Genomic DNA, 15,464 nt, shown 5'->3' on the forward strand with positions numbered 1-15,464 from the left:
CAGTAGTGCATTGTACAACTTCAGTGATGCCGCTTCTTACGACTGCGTGGAAGCCACAGACCAAATCAACGGCGCGTACTCACCCATCCTGGATGCTCTGTTTTACGGAACGACTGTCGCAAGAATGTTTGAGGACTGGTACAACACTACCCCGCTAGATGGACAGATATTAATCAGGGTACATGTAGGAGTGAATATATCTAACGCTTTCTGGAATGGCCGTGAATGTGAAATTGGTGACGGCGGTGAAACACTCCATCCTTTGGTTGCTTTAGATGTTACAGGACATGAAATAGCACACGGAGTTACAGAACAATCGTCCAATCTATTTTATTTTAACCAATGGGGGGCTATCAATGAGGCTTTTTCAGACATTACTGGAGAAACGTCTGAAGCTTACCTGTGGAAGGCAGACTGGGTCTCCGGTTTAGACATCACAAAAAAAGAAGACTTTAAACTGCGCTATCTCGGAAACCCTTCGGCTGACAACCACTCTATATCCCACGTTGATAACTTCACCGACGATCTCGATGTACACTATGGCAGCGGCGTGTACAACCGGGTTTTCTATCTTCTTGTTCACGAATACCAGCAGTCCATCAAAGAAATCTACCGAGTCTTTCTGCTCGCCAACCGAATGTACTGGCATCACATGTCTGACTACCACAGCGCTGCCTGTGACGTCATGAAGGCTGCCTACGATCTGGGTCAAGATGGCGCTCTCTTCCGCAGGGCTTTCAAAGAGGTCGGAATAGAGGTCTGTGACATACAAAACCATTTCGTGGGACTTAGGAATGATAAGGTTTACGATAACATCACGGTGTCCAGTGAAGTGTCCCCTGTATTCCTCTACATGTTTACTACTGAAGAACCGTATTGGAAGTTCAGCGGCGTAAGTGTCAGCGCCAACAGCTCCACTGATGACGTGCACATCGTCCTCACCGACCAAGGCTGGGATGTCGACGAGAAAGAGAGGGAAATATTTGCCGAGGGTGACAACCTCGTCAAAGCTGAAATCGAAAGGAACGCAACTGCCATCAGTATCTACATTAGGTTATCGAGTGAATCAACAAAACCTCTAACTGATGTCACACTACTGGTGTCCGCATTTAAACTCTAGTCTCGTCACAAAGGTCAGTCTATCCAATTCATACGGCAACAAACAAAATAAGAATATGTAGCCTACAGAAGGTAACATGTTTAAAGCGGTCATGCAATATCCGGCGGCGGGACAAAACTGGTCTTAGTTCGATACCCGTGAGACGCAAACGTACTTTTCCTGGTGACTCAGCTTTAAAATGTATGAATGAATATTACGGAAGTGTGAGAGAGAGAGAGAGGATGGTACCGACTTCACGAGAAAGCTGCCCCTGAGATCAGAAGGATGTTTGACACCTTCTCTCAATGGTCACAGAAATCAAAGAACCACCTTGATAACCAGAAATTACTTCATAAGACATACTTCCGAACTTTACACTCGTCAAGTTCATGACTTAATCACAAAACAATATTGAACCTAACGATCCTTATATTGTTAGCATATAATGGTATCTTTCTTTTTGCTGTACGAATTATTTCATTTCTGAATAGGTTTTAGAATCTTTCTGTCACCTGTTGTGTGCCAGTATTTTATAAAGTCTTATGTTTGTATTGTCATTTTATAGTTTGCATGTAGCTGTTAATTACACCTTTGAATAAAGCCGCTGCTTATTTATAACCACATCTTTTTCTTGACTAAATGTAAATTAAAGAGCATTAAGATGGACAGTTGTTTGCTGTTTTCTTTTCTTGGTTGTCGTTGCGTTGACTCTGTTCAAATATTTATTTGTGCTAGATAAAGTGCTGTAGTATTTGGGTTGTTTGGAAACTGTAGCAATTTGAGATGTGATTTTTTTTTCTTCTTGTCTTATAAACTCTTTCAATCTTGTGTTGTTGTCCTTTGTGTGTGTGTGTGTGTTTAATATCAGTTGCGAGAAAGCGATGCGAGTTCTAAAGCCCACCCACGCACGCACCTACGGTTACGCCGGTCTGTTAGTGCTGTTCGTCGGGGTAAGCAAGTGGACAAACACAGTGGGAGACAAGACTTGCTACTTTGTCCTGTCTTGTTGACCATCAAGGAGCAGGTCTCGCATAGAATGATACCTTCACAGATGTTCAGCGCAATATATTTCGCCAAGAATTCTAAACATTTTTATTCTGGTTTTCTGCAAATATTGACATGATGTTGTCGCCGCCACATAATGAAATGTATATATATATATAGAGTTATTCGATGAACCACTTCCAAACATACTTTTCAAGAACTGGCTATGATGCCCCGTGGCCTACTCGATAAGGCGTCTGACAACCCAGAAGAGTGTCGATTCGTATCTTTAACAGCCTCTTTTTCATGAATTTTTCGCACAGTCCAAAAAAGTGCGAACATGTTCCCAATCAAAAACACATTATCTTCATTTGGAATAAAGTAAGTTAAAACTGCATTTCAAACACTTTGATACGACAACCCTCTCTGGGTTATACGAGAACCAGTCTGAGATTGCATTTATAAAGCCAAAGCAAATTTTTCGCCTCAAGCAACATGGGAAACTCAAGGAAACATTTTCTGCTTTCGAAGTCATTGAGTGCCATTCAGACCCCGCAAATGTTGTTTTACACCTGAAGCCACACAGATACACCTACTTAAGACATGAGCTAAACTCTCCCATTGGCTGTGGCCTTTACATTGTAAACATATCCATGTACAATGCCGACGACTGCTGTTCATCTTGACCTGTACATGATGTTTGTAGACTGTCATCTCGACAACAGAAGTTGGATACCTACCCTGATTTGGGGAACTAGCATCTTGCACTGAGCTTTATCTACTTATTGAAAACAAATTATGCGCCCCACTGAGCCTTGAAATCGAATATAAGTTGTCCCCTCGTCCTTTCAGTGGGTAGTATGGTAAGGGTAATAACTGCCTTCGAAATAAAAGTGATGATCAAAGTAAAACACCAGCTTAAGATTAATGTGTTGCCTGGAGCAGAGAAATACTCAGTTGTTCAGAATGTCATCGAGTACAAAAATTCATGGGTGATTAAGGGTAGTCCCTGTTCAGGCGAGCATCGCATTTTATACTGGTCAAAATTACTATAATTGATGAAGTTATTTGCGTGAATCAGAGATCGCATACATTAGTCTGTCATCTTTGATATTGTAATAAGCCGATCAAAATAATAACCAAAAGCAATGAGGTTAATAGCATAATAGGAGACTGCATACCTCTGACTTGTAACCACTGGTATTCCAACAGGCAAGTTGTCAAGCGATATGTTTTAGTGACTGGCTTGGTATTTAGCTGAGCTGGTATTTACAGGAGGCACTCATCTCCCTGTGACTGCTGGTGACCGTGTGCATCATCAGAGGACAAGTGTTCTGCTTCACAACTGTCACATTAGTCTTTCTTGGTAAGATGAGTTGCTTTCTGTTTACTGTGTGCATACAGCAAACGCGTGTGTAAGTTCAGTTATCGTGGTAGACAACAAGCGTCTTGATGTTGGTGTAAGCTTGTAGATGTGTTTTGATTTTTGTTGCTATAGTATTGAAATATTGTGAACGAACCTTCAACATTTTTATAACAGTTATTTCCGAGTAATTTCTCCCCATTGTTTCGCTTTTCGTGCAACCGTTAACAATAATTAGCTCATACTCTATACATTATTCAATGAGTGTTTTTCCAAAGCTGTTCATTGCAGAATCTGTCGAAATAATTTTAAGGCACGGGTCAGTGACCCTGCCTAATATTCTCAAGTCCTGAAACGGCGGACTGTCTTCACCAACTGATATCCTGGAATGGAGAGGGAGGTTAGTGCATTTCAAAAAATCGGATAGCAGTTCAAAGAATTCAGTTCAGTAATTAATATGCTATTTTTGAGAAAACTGTTCACTAAATCGCATCAATTACAAAATTATCTGGCGCTGCTTTGGCGTGAGTGTAGATTATTGTTCGGTCTAAAGTAATTCATGGAACACAAAAGGTCCTTATTGTACAATTATATTGTCATTATATTGCTATTAGTTTGTCAAAACTGTTAGCATGATAGCATCACTTACATATCTTGAACTGGTATGAAAGCAATGAAGTTCATTTTTCACGGCTAAAATATGTGCAATTTTGTGTCCTAGTAAAGCTGACTCCGAATTGCAAAGCTCCAAAGTAAGACAATTGCTGGTATTTTTAGTAAACCAATTTCAGTGGAATGCTGACTTGTTGTATATTTAAACCGCCGGCCGAAGACTCTCGACAGGACTGAAACTGACTGTTACGTTCTATGGACATCCTGAGAGGACGAATGTGGGGGTTCACAGTTACAATAGTCTTTCTTGGTGAGATGCTCTTTCATTCTGCGAGTCAGATTAGTGCCTCTTCTGTGACTTGGTCTGTCGCTAGACATCTGAGTTCACACTTGTCTGTGCATGTGTGCATGTTTGTGTGTGTATGGATGTCTTGACCTAGTGTGTGGTCTTCACACCCAAAATATCTCTTTGTAGTTCTCGCCATCCACGGGGTGAGGTCTGCTCGGCGTATTGACGCCAATGTCCATCTTCAAAATGCTCTGTACAAGCGGCAGCTTCAGATGGCGGATATGACGTCAGACATGTCCTGGCGGCTGCGCAGACAAACAACCCCGATTGCCATGACGGAGCTTGACGAGGTGATGGCCTTAGGTCCGAACTCAGCCCTGGAGGTCACGAGGTCAGCGACAACAGTCCAGGGCACAACATTGTGGCGTCTACAAGAGACTTTTAAAGGTAATCATGGCCGCCGTGTTTTTTTTTTTTTTTTTTTTTTTGTTTTTTTTTTAGGTGACGGCATATACGAAAGATGTCAGAGTACATTCACCCTTACCTAAACTCCTAGAAGAAAAACTAAACTTTTTAAGCTTTACACACAAGGACAAAATAGCACTGACTGGAGCTGTAGACATGTATCCACACCACGTCTAGAGCACCTTATGCTCATTGACTGGGGTGTTCATTGAGATGAAGTCAGGTCACATGACTGAACAAGACTGTTGTAGACTGCCGGCTCCTCATGACGGCATCGGTCCCTATTCAGGGCAGAATTTGCCCTTTACCCTTCTTTAGAACCACCGCACCTCTCAGTCCAAGATGGTAACCTCAATCGGGGTAGAGACTTGTCCACCATTTTACAAATTTTCCTCCATCTGCAAGGACTCCCATGTTGGAGTGGTCATCAATAAAATGACATTTCAAGGAAATATACTTGAACAAAAGAAAAATGTAAATTTGGTCACATGTGTCGGTATATTCATTCTCGGAACGACTTTCTGGGACGAGGATCAATCCGATACCGAAGTTCAACTTTCTCTTCAATCTCAAGAAACAAAGTTAAATGGAAAACTTGGCCTAAACGATAAATCATTTATTGTTTCCAATATTTGAATCAGACATGATTCAGAATTCCATAGATATATAATTTAAGCTTAACTTACCATTTGATTTGCTTTTCTATTTAACATTTTCCTTTGGATTTTTTTTTCTCGACAGGGATACCTGTTGACGATGCGGTCCTTACGGTGGAAACAGACGGCACAGGCCAGCACGTGCAGGATGCCAGTGGTGTTGTGTATCAGGGTATAGAGGACGACACAGACGGTACTACATACATCGACAGCGATACCGCAGAAACCAACTGCCTCGATTATAACAATCACATCCACTTTATAGGCAACGTCCACAAACTCACGGTAATGCGTTTATATATACAGAGAGAGAAAAAAATAACAAGCAAACAAAACGAAATATTTATTGTTTTAGACACAGTTACGACTTAAAATTTGCATAAACATTAAACAGAGAGCTGGTGAGAGAGAGTTTGAAATTCATTAAACAATTTTATTATTCCAGTCGTTTTACTTATCATAAAAGTCTAAAAGTTATGATGCCAATGGATACTACATACACAATACCACAGTAATATATATATAGAGAGAGAGCGCGTGGGGAGTTATATAAGTCTTTTTTTTCACTGTAACTGTCGTCGATATTATCGACATCAAAAAAAAAAGACGGAAAGAAAATTCAATTATGAGCATGCAAAAAAGACAGACAGACACAAGCAAGAACAATACATAAAATGCTTTTAAACCTTTCTGTTAATGTAAGACAACGCGCTTTCAATTTTCAGAGTGAGTTCAAAATATTCCTGAACGAGGAGAACCGTGCATACCCCGGGTATCTCGTGCAGTACACCGTTCTCGTGGATTGCAAAGAGCACCGGCCCACGTGCATCGTCAACGCGAGAGATGGCAATGTCGTCGACAGCAAGGACGCCGAGGAGTCGTCCCGGAAGTGTAATGCCAAAGGCACGGGAGGTAATCGCAAGATCGGGAAAGTCCACTACGGGGAACTGCAGAAATGCTTGCAGGTGACGCGGATAAACGACACGTGTTACGCAGAAAATAAATACGTTAAGGTCATTGACAACAAAAGGTCTTGCATAACGGACCAAGATAGTGAAGCTGCTTCCTACAACTGTCAGGAAGCTAAGGACGGGATCAACGGGGCGTACTCGCCCCTTCTGGATGCTCTGTTTCACGGTACAGTCGTAGTCAGGATGTTTGAGGACTGGTACAATGCCTACCCGTTAAAGGATAAGGTTACAATACGGGTACATTATGGAAAATACATATCCAACGCCTTTTGGAATGGCAAATACATATTGTTAGGTGACGGCAGCAGCAGAGACTTTCCATTTGTGAATCTGGATACTTTAGGACATGAGATCGGACACGGGGTCACGGAGCAGTTGTCAGGGCTTATATACAGCGGCCAATGGGGAGCCCTCAATGAGGCGTTCTCGGACATGATGGGAGAAACTAGCGAAGCTTATCTGTCGGAGACAGACTGGGTTGTTGGTCGAGAGATCCGAAAAGGTCCACAACCTCCAGCACGTTTCTTCGCCAATCCCTCTGATGATGGCCACTCTATATCCCACGTTGACAACTACACCGACGGTCTCGATGTACACGAGGCCAGCGGCGTGTACAACCGGGTTTTCTATCTTCTTGTTCACGAATACCAACAGTCCATCAAAGAAATCTTCGGAGTCTTTCTGCTCGCCAACCGAATGTACTGGCATCACATGTCTGACTACCACAGCGCTGCCTGTGACGTCATGAAGGCTGCCTACGATCTGGGTCAAGATGGCGCTCTCTTCCGCCGAGCTTTCAAAGAGGTCGGAATAGACGTCTGTGACACAGAAACTCATGTCTTGGGTCTACGGAATGATAAGGTTTACGAGAACATCACGGTGTCCGTCGATGTGACCCCTGTTTTCCGTTACGTATTTCCAGCTAAAAGTGAGTACACGGACTACAGCGGCGTAAACATCAGCGCCAGCAGCTACTATGGAGACGTGCACATCGTCCTGACCACAGAGGGCTGGGATGCTGATGAGGAAGATCAGGAGATATTAGCTGAGGAGGACAATTTCTTCGAAGGGTCATTTGAAACGGGTAAAACTCCTTTTCCATTCTACATCTGGTTGACAACAGAGTCTGATGTTCCTCTCACTGACGTCACGCTTTGGGTCTCTCCATTCTGACTTCAGTCACTGGACGCACCTGCAAAGTAGTCGTGCAGTATACTAGACCCAAATGTAGCTGACAACAGACAAGGAGAAGAGAAACACGTGGAGGATATAATTATGTAACAGCTATTCTCTCTTATAATTTTCTCGCACATTTGACTCATTGACATCACATTTCTTCCACTACTTTCTCTCTTTTGTTTGTCATCTTGACAAAATACAGTAACTTCTCAATTAGTTTAGCTGTCTGAGCCAAAGATAGAATGGCAAAAATGTAGAGCTTGCATATAAACTAATGTTGCTGGAAACTATGCAGCGTAGAGAGATATTATTGGGTAGTGTTTTGTAGTGTTTTGTGCTAGTTTTTTGTTCCATTCTGGTTTATCTTTTTACCATAAATTGTGTTTAACCCTGTGGCTCAATTAACCGGGAAATAGAACTCATTATTAACAGCTCCAGTCCGACTTTGTGTTTGTCTGTGTGCAAGCGCGAGGCCGTTGTTATGAGGCGAGGGTAATTCTTTATCCTTGTGACAACATGGGGAACTCAAGGACCAGCATTTTGTTTCCGAAGTTATAAAGCGGTGTCTACACTCGGCAAGCGTTCTTTTAACTCGGGTACAGTAGTTTTAAAGTTTGAAAGCAGTGGCTAAGATGTCCTGGGGTAAGAAAACATGAAGTGGCTTTATAACTTCGGAAGCAAGACACTCGTATGTACTTTATTACGGACGTGTTCCGCCTCCTTCACCAGACTGAGATGTATGTGATAGCTTTAGTTGCTGGCACGGTGTAAAACTCAATCAACCAAGCATCCTTTAGCTGCATGGCGCCACCATTGGGTTGTGAGGGGAGGGAACTGCACGATTGTCATTACAGTCGCCTACACTTACCCCTCCATCTCACGGCCCTTCAAAACAACGTGGCCTTAGTCGGCTACTACTCAGTAACATTATTTATCATTATATCCATCTCACCACCGGTGAACATGCGACTGGCGGAGCTTATTAAACTGTCATCATCGAGTGTCATTATCCTCTCGTGACCGCCATGTGGGTCATGGTTACCAGGTCAGTCACCTCCACCTATACGACGCCTTTACACGGTAGTAGCCGAAAGCGGCCATCTTGGCGGAAGTCAACATGTTGCGGCCATCTTGGTGATGTCATATCCGGAGCGGCTAAAGCAAGGTGCAGCCAAAGCCATGTAGGGCAAATCGGTGTCCATTCCGCAGAGCTGAAAGTGGCACAATGTGGAGGTTGTTGTACCACATCAGAGCATCTGACAGCGACGACGTGTTGCGAGTCTCCCAGACCTGTTGACAGTAGGCGTATTGCTCGTCTGTGATGTTGCTGTTAGACCACGAACTTTTATTACTAGACTGGCAGACGATTCTTTTTCAGTGTTAACTACTAAAATGAGACATGAGACTACATTGCTTCCTGTTTAGTCACATTCATTGTTAAGGCTCACAGAGACTAACAATGGAGAACTAAGAATTGGTCTTGGTAGACAGACAGCAATCCGCCTATACACATCCATGGTTTGAGTGTTGAATAAAACGCGGCGTGGGAAAGGAATTGCGGTTCCGGTAGCGTGTCGAGAGAGGTGACGTGTTGGTAGGGGAAATAACCCTTTTGTTTGGACGTTGTCGGCAGCCAAGTACTAGGTGTAGCTAAATCCCGGCGAGAGAAAACTGACGACGTCTAGAAATTTAAGTTTTTGCAGACAGATGAACACAAATGTGTTGTTACACAACCACAAATTTCAATGGGTTTTTTTTTTTTTTCTTGTCAAGCATTCCATCGTCTGTTTCTTTTTCGCAAACTACAAACCGGTGAACAAGGTCTGGTTTGATGACGTTAATATCATATTTCCACGAATTAAAAACCAGGGTATCCAGATTTCTCAAGGATTTATAATCGCCTGTGATTGTCCTGTAGGTTCAGGATTCAGTTCCATATCACAATATGCATGTATTATCAAAATTCTCTTCAAGAACAAGAACGTAAAGAACGCATCAAGCATGAGACCGTCAACACGAAACCCCGAGACTAACAATGGCGGCAAGCATGGCTACCTTCGTCTTACCTAGCCTTGTCATACAGGCAATAAAAACCTTCACCAAACCAGTGCAGACTCTCTGGACGTTGGGTGTATTATAACGTACTGTTGTTCTACGTCATGATCGTCGTCATCATCATCATCATCATCATCATCATTATCACCACCGTCACCATCATTATCATCACCATACATAATCATCATCAAGATCATGTAGCCATTGTCCGCAGTGCAAAAGCTGGTAAGTATAAATGTCGGCGAGCAGTTTATGGAAGTAAAGTATCATCGCTTTGCTGTCATTTTCACAAAATTTAAAACTATGAAGATAATAGCATCATTTATACAAACATCTGATACCAATACGACAAATATAGATACAAAATTTGCAGGTTTAACTGCATATTACCCTTAATGAATCCAGTACCGTCTACGTATCATCTCTCGACTCAGCGAATCTCCGGTCATGTGTCGTTGTTGTGTCATTATCCCATGTTACTTGTGATTGAAAGTAAATGTAAGAAAAACGATGGCATTATTTCGCCTTGTAATTTTCGGTGATTTCATGTTGTTAAAACAAAAAGCCGCCTTCAGTGGAATGCTGAAATGCTGTATATTTAAGCCATCGAAATCTCTCGTCGCCAGGCCTGACTGATGCTCACCATGCACCTCCTGAGAGGACGAGAGTGGTGGTTGACAGTGGCAATAGCCTTTCTTGGTGAGATGCTCTTTTCATTCTTTGTCGAATCAACTTAGAGACTTCTCTATGACTTTAGATGTCTCTGGTCGTCTGTCTGATGTTGTTAGTAGTGGCCGTGTAAGTGTGATTGTATATCTAGACCAAGTGTGTGGTCTTTATGACAAAATTATGTTTTTTCTAGTTCTCGTCGCCCACGGGGTGAGGTCTGCTCGGCGTGTTGATGCCAATGTCCATCTTCAAAATGCCTTGTATAAGCGGCAGCTTCAAATGGCGGATATGACGTCAGGCATGGTCATGGAGCCACCGCAGAGAAAGTAGCCCCCCTTTCCATGTTGGACTTGACGAGGTGATGGCCTTAGGTCCGAACTCAGCCCTGGAGGTCACAAGGTCAGCAAGCACAGTCCAGGGCACACGACTGCTTCGTCTGCAAGAGACCTTCAAAGGTAGTGAATGTTAACTTTATCTTGACTTTAATACAGAATTTTTATTGTTTGATCGCTGAGGTTTTGTTGATTTGTGTGAATAACATACGATGTGGTCCACTAAAACAGAAACAACATGATGTCTTTGGTTTTAACTACAACTTTGACAATTTACTACTATTTCTCTTCATGCAGTTTTCCATCGTCTTTCCAGTCTGCTCCAGATTTAGGAGCATTGGCTTTAAGTCAATAAATGAAAAAAAAATCGATCTTCCTGTTAACTGACACTCATCTTCCTCAAAATTTCTTTCAAAACATTACGAGGCATTCACTTTTGGAATAAGGTGGGCTTAAAATTATTAGTGAAGAATTAGTTCAATATATTTTAATGAAAAGCTTCTTGGTTTTCAAGGCAAGCCTGTTAACGACGCCGTCCTAACGGTGGAAACGGACAGCACAGGGCAACATGTGTATGACGCCAGTGGTGCTGTGTATCAGGGTATAGAGGACGACACGGACGGCACTGGAAACATCGACAGTCAGACCGCATTAGACATCTGTGTTACCTTGAATGGAGACGATGCCATTACAGATGACATCACCAGTGTCAAGGTACACAATACTACATTTCTGTATCGTACTCGCACGTATTTATTTTTAGCAGTAGTTGTCAGACTTTTAACATCTGAATAGTTAAGCTCTTCAACCACTGGGTCCATCAGAGTGGACTTGACAGACTCTTTATTTCCGTCTTCGTCCAAGAACCTTAATTTGACTGTAATGTCTGCCATGTCTTTAGATAAGTTTGTTTCTAAAATCAGCAGTCCTACATATTTTTTGCTATGTATCAAAGCGATCCTCAGTATCTTTCCGATCCCATTGCCTATATCATCGTCTATGTCAGACTTGACTGCTATTCTCTCCTATCTGGCTGTCCTCCACCTCATACCAATAAACCTCCAGAGCCCTGCAGCATGTTCCAGACAAGCAAGGGGGATAGTATTTTTGATCAATCTTCGACTCTTTAACATTCAAAACGGTCAAAACACGGAAGATAAATTACAGATTATTTACAGAAAAGATATTGCAGACGACATATCAAGCGACTTTGTGTGAGGTAAACACTTTTTAGAGAACAGTGATCCCACTGACAAAGATGTTAACATGTAAATGTTTCACTCGCTTAAAGGGATACTCAACGCTTGTGAAAAGGCTCTGGCGACGGTCAAACGTTTCAAAAATATATTTAGTTACAATTACAGAGCACGAGAGCAGTACAGGAGAAATAAATGATTCGTTTCTCACTTAATTACCACTTATTAGCACTATTTCGGTTGCCGATGTTTATAAAAATTGAAAAACTCCAGTGAAATCGACCCTTGTGTCCTTCCGCCGAGTAACCACGATAGCTTCCCGAGATGGAAGACTAATTGTCTCCTTATCACATCAGTCTCCCTATGACGTCAGTCTCTGAAGGAAGTGTCTGTGGTCATTGGGTTAGTGATATCCAAACTAATACACTATCAAGATGGCTTGGAGCATAATACGTCCCACTCTTTGAGCTCCCAAAGCTTTTTCGTACTGGGATTGAGCCTTTCTATTGGTATGACCCACTCTTTTTGTATCGCCTTGTCTTTAGGAAAGTGATTAAAATAAACTTTTGACTCTTTTCCCATCTTTTCGTGGAAATCGGGTGCAGCACATTCTCGAGGCATGGTTCTCACTATGGAAACCACATGTCATAGGGTCACGTGACGGAGAACGAGATTTAGTCGAAGCAAAAAAAAGAGTCCCGTGTCATTTCTCTTATCTAAAGGCAAAATAAAACTGCTTAGAATCGCGTAAAGAGTAGGTTCAATTTGAATCTCCTCTATTTATATGTGTGTTCGTGTGGAAAACGTTGAAGGTAGAATGTTGTGTTTAATAAGAGAAATTATACGGGACTCTTTCTTGTTTCCACGAAGTCTCGTTCTCCGTCACGTGACCCTATGACATGTGGTTTCCATAGTGAGAACCATGCCTCGAGAATGTGCTGCACCCGATTGCCACAAAAAGATGGGAAAAGAGACAAAAGTTTCTTTTCGTCAGTTTCCGAAAGACAGAGTCTTACAGACAGAGTGCGTCATACGAATAAACAGACGACGTCAAAAATTCGCAATGACCTCAGACACTTCCTGTGCGTGTGACGTCATAAGGAGACTGATGTCACAAGGAGACTCGTCTGCTTGATCATCTCGGGAAGCTATCGTGGTTACTCGGCGGAAGGACACAAGGGTCGATTTCACTGGATTTTTTTCAATTTTTATAAACATCGGCAACCGAAATAGTGTTAATAAGTGTTAATTAAGTGAGAGACGAATCTTTTATTTCTCCTGTATTAAAAGATGTTGTCTAGTAAACATGGGTTGCTTTAGTTGCTGGCTCGGCGTAAAACACCAATTTGAACATCGCTTTGTTTCAGAGTGAGCCGGAAATATTCTTAGACAAAGAAGACCGAGCATACCCGGGGTATTTAGTTCAGTACCTCGTCATCCAAGAGTCCCAAGAGCGCAGGCCCACGTGTCTCGTTGACGCACGGGATGGGAGGGTCACCATGACCTGGGACGCCCTCGACACTTGCAGTCAGTGCGATGTCAAAGGCACGGGAGGGAATCGAAAGATCGGCAAGATCCACTACGGGGAACTTCACAAATGCCTGGATGTCACACGTGTCAATGACACGTGCTATACAGAAAACAAATACGTTAAAGTCATTGATAACAAAGGATTGCTTCTTTACAGCACAAGTGCATTGAACAACTTTAGTGATGCCGCTTCTTACAACTGCGAGGAAGCCACAGACCAAATCAACGGCGCGTACTCACCCATCCTGGATGCTCTGTTTTACGGAACGACTGTTGCGAGAATGTTTGAGGACTGGTACAACACTACCCCGCTAGATGGACAGATAATAATCAGGGTACATGTAGGTGTGAATTTATCTGATGCATATTGGAATGGCCGTGAATGTATGCTTGGTGACGGCGGTGAAATATATCATCCTTTGGTTACTTTAGATGTTACAGGACATGAAATAGCACACGGAGTTACAGAACAATCGTCCTATCTCTATTATTTTAACCAATGGGGGGCTATCAATGAGGCGTTTTCAGACATTACTGCAGAAACGTCTGAAGCTTATCTGTGGAAGGCAGACTGGGTCATAGGTTTCGACTTCGCTAAAAAAGGGCAACCTCCACGTCGCTATCTCGGAAACCCCTTCGGCTGACAACAAGTCTATATCCCACGTTGATAACTTCACCGACGATCTCGATGTACACTATGGCAGCGGTGTGTACAACCGGGTTTTCTATCTTCTTGTCCACGAATACGAGCAGTCCATCAAAGAAATCTACCGAGTCTTTCTGCACGCCAACCGAATGTACTGGCATCACATGTCTGACTACCACAGCGCTGCCTGTGACGTCATGAAGGCGGCCTACGATCTGGGTCAAGATGGCGCTCTCTTCCGCCGGGCTTTCAAAGACGTTGGAATAGACGTCTGTGACATACAAAACCATGTTGTGGGACTTCGGGATGATAAGGTTTACGATAACATCACAGTGTCCAGTGAAGTGTCCCCTGTATTCCTCTACACGCTCTCTACTAAAGAGCCGTTGAAATTAAGCGGCGTAAGTGTCAGCGCCAACAGCTCCACTGATGACGTGCACATCGTCCTCACTGACCAAGGCTGGGATGTCGACGAGAAAGAGAGGGAAATATTTGCCGAGGGTGACAACCTCGTCAAAGCTGAAATCGAAAGGAACGCAACTGCCAGCATTATCTACATTAGGTTATCGAGTGAATCAACAAAACCTCTAACTGATGTCACACTACTGGTGTCCGCATTCATACTCTAGTCTCGTCACAAAGGTGAGTCTGTCCAATTCATACTGCAACAAACAAAATAAGAATGTGTAGATATAGATAAATATGGCCTTAATGTGTACTATGACACAACATAAAAATAAATTTTTTGAAAGATGTATTAAATGCTTATAAGGAATTCTATTATTATGTCAAGCCAGAGACATCAGAGGAGGTGATGGCAGAACCAATACACTTAAATAGTAGATTTCAGCTTGGCAAGAAGGCCATTTTCTTCAAAAACTGTGTTAATAAGGGGTTATATAGAATTCAACATTTTTATAATGAATCTGGAGTATTTTTGTCCCTGTGTGAAATTAATGCCAAGTATGGAAAATTAATAGATATAGTTACATACATGGGCTGTGCAAAAATAATTTAAAAATTTGTTCATTCAATGGGCATTACAGTTAGGAACAACACTGCACAAGAAACATCAAAAACTATTGAACTAATTAATTCTATAAAGAAAGGTTCCAAATATTATTACGAAATATTGACCGAAAATACAATCAGGCCCAAATGTTGTCAAAAGTGGGAAAATAAAATAGGGGCCCAATTACCCTGGAAAATAATATTTTCCAAGGTTCAAGGAATAAAAGATATTAAACTGAGATGGTTTCAGTGCAGCATTATCCACAGAATTCTAGGTACAAACTCCCTGGCAGAATATATGGGGATAGAAGTTAATAAATGTACTTCTGTGGTAACGAAAGGGAGACAATTGAACATCTATTTTAAAGCTGTAAGGAAACCAAACTATTTTGGACAAGCCTAGGAAA

General features: G+C 42.3%; 3 protein-coding genes across 4 annotated transcripts in view; all 3 read left to right on the top strand.

Annotated features, from left to right (window-relative positions):
• Positions 1–1,867, top strand: part of LOC112570529 (neutral protease-like) — a 16,485-nt gene extending 14,618 nt beyond the window's left edge. The window contains exon 5 of the mRNA XM_025249014.1: positions 1–1,867. This exon is cut by the window's left edge and continues 320 nt beyond it. Coding sequence (XP_025104799.1) covers positions 1–1,120 — 1,120 coding nt within the window. The 3' untranslated portion in view covers positions 1,121–1,867.
• Positions 1,868–3,433: 1,566 nt separating this feature from the next.
• Positions 3,434–8,073, top strand: LOC112570532 (elastase-like). 2 transcript variants are annotated; one of them, XM_025249017.1, is made up of 5 exons: positions 3,434–3,449; positions 3,725–4,368; positions 4,534–4,794; positions 5,554–5,753; positions 6,194–8,073. In XM_025249017.1, the coding sequence occupies exons 2-5, from the start codon at positions 4,314–4,316 to the stop codon at positions 7,610–7,612; spliced, it is 1,935 nt and encodes a 644-aa protein (XP_025104802.1). In that variant the 5' UTR covers positions 3,434–3,449; positions 3,725–4,313; the 3' UTR covers positions 7,613–8,073. The 2 variants fall into 2 exon arrangements, with proteins under 2 accessions (XP_025104802.1, XP_025104801.1); XM_025249016.1 differs by lacking the exon at positions 3,434–3,449 and having other exon boundaries at positions 3,666–4,368.
• A 2,615-nt stretch (positions 8,074–10,688) lies between these two features.
• LOC112570533 (neutral protease-like) lies at positions 10,689–15,464 on the top strand. Its single transcript, XM_025249018.1, has 3 exons — positions 10,689–10,797; positions 11,189–11,388; positions 13,238–15,464. Exons 1-3 carry the CDS (start codon positions 10,704–10,706, stop codon positions 14,042–14,044), a joined length of 1,101 nt encoding a protein of 366 aa, XP_025104803.1. The 5' UTR covers positions 10,689–10,703; the 3' UTR covers positions 14,045–15,464.

The sequence above is a fragment of the Pomacea canaliculata genome, linkage group LG8 (assembly GCF_003073045.1).
Source record: "Pomacea canaliculata isolate SZHN2017 linkage group LG8, ASM307304v1, whole genome shotgun sequence".
Taxonomy (NCBI): Eukaryota; Metazoa; Mollusca; class Gastropoda; order Architaenioglossa; family Ampullariidae; genus Pomacea; species Pomacea canaliculata.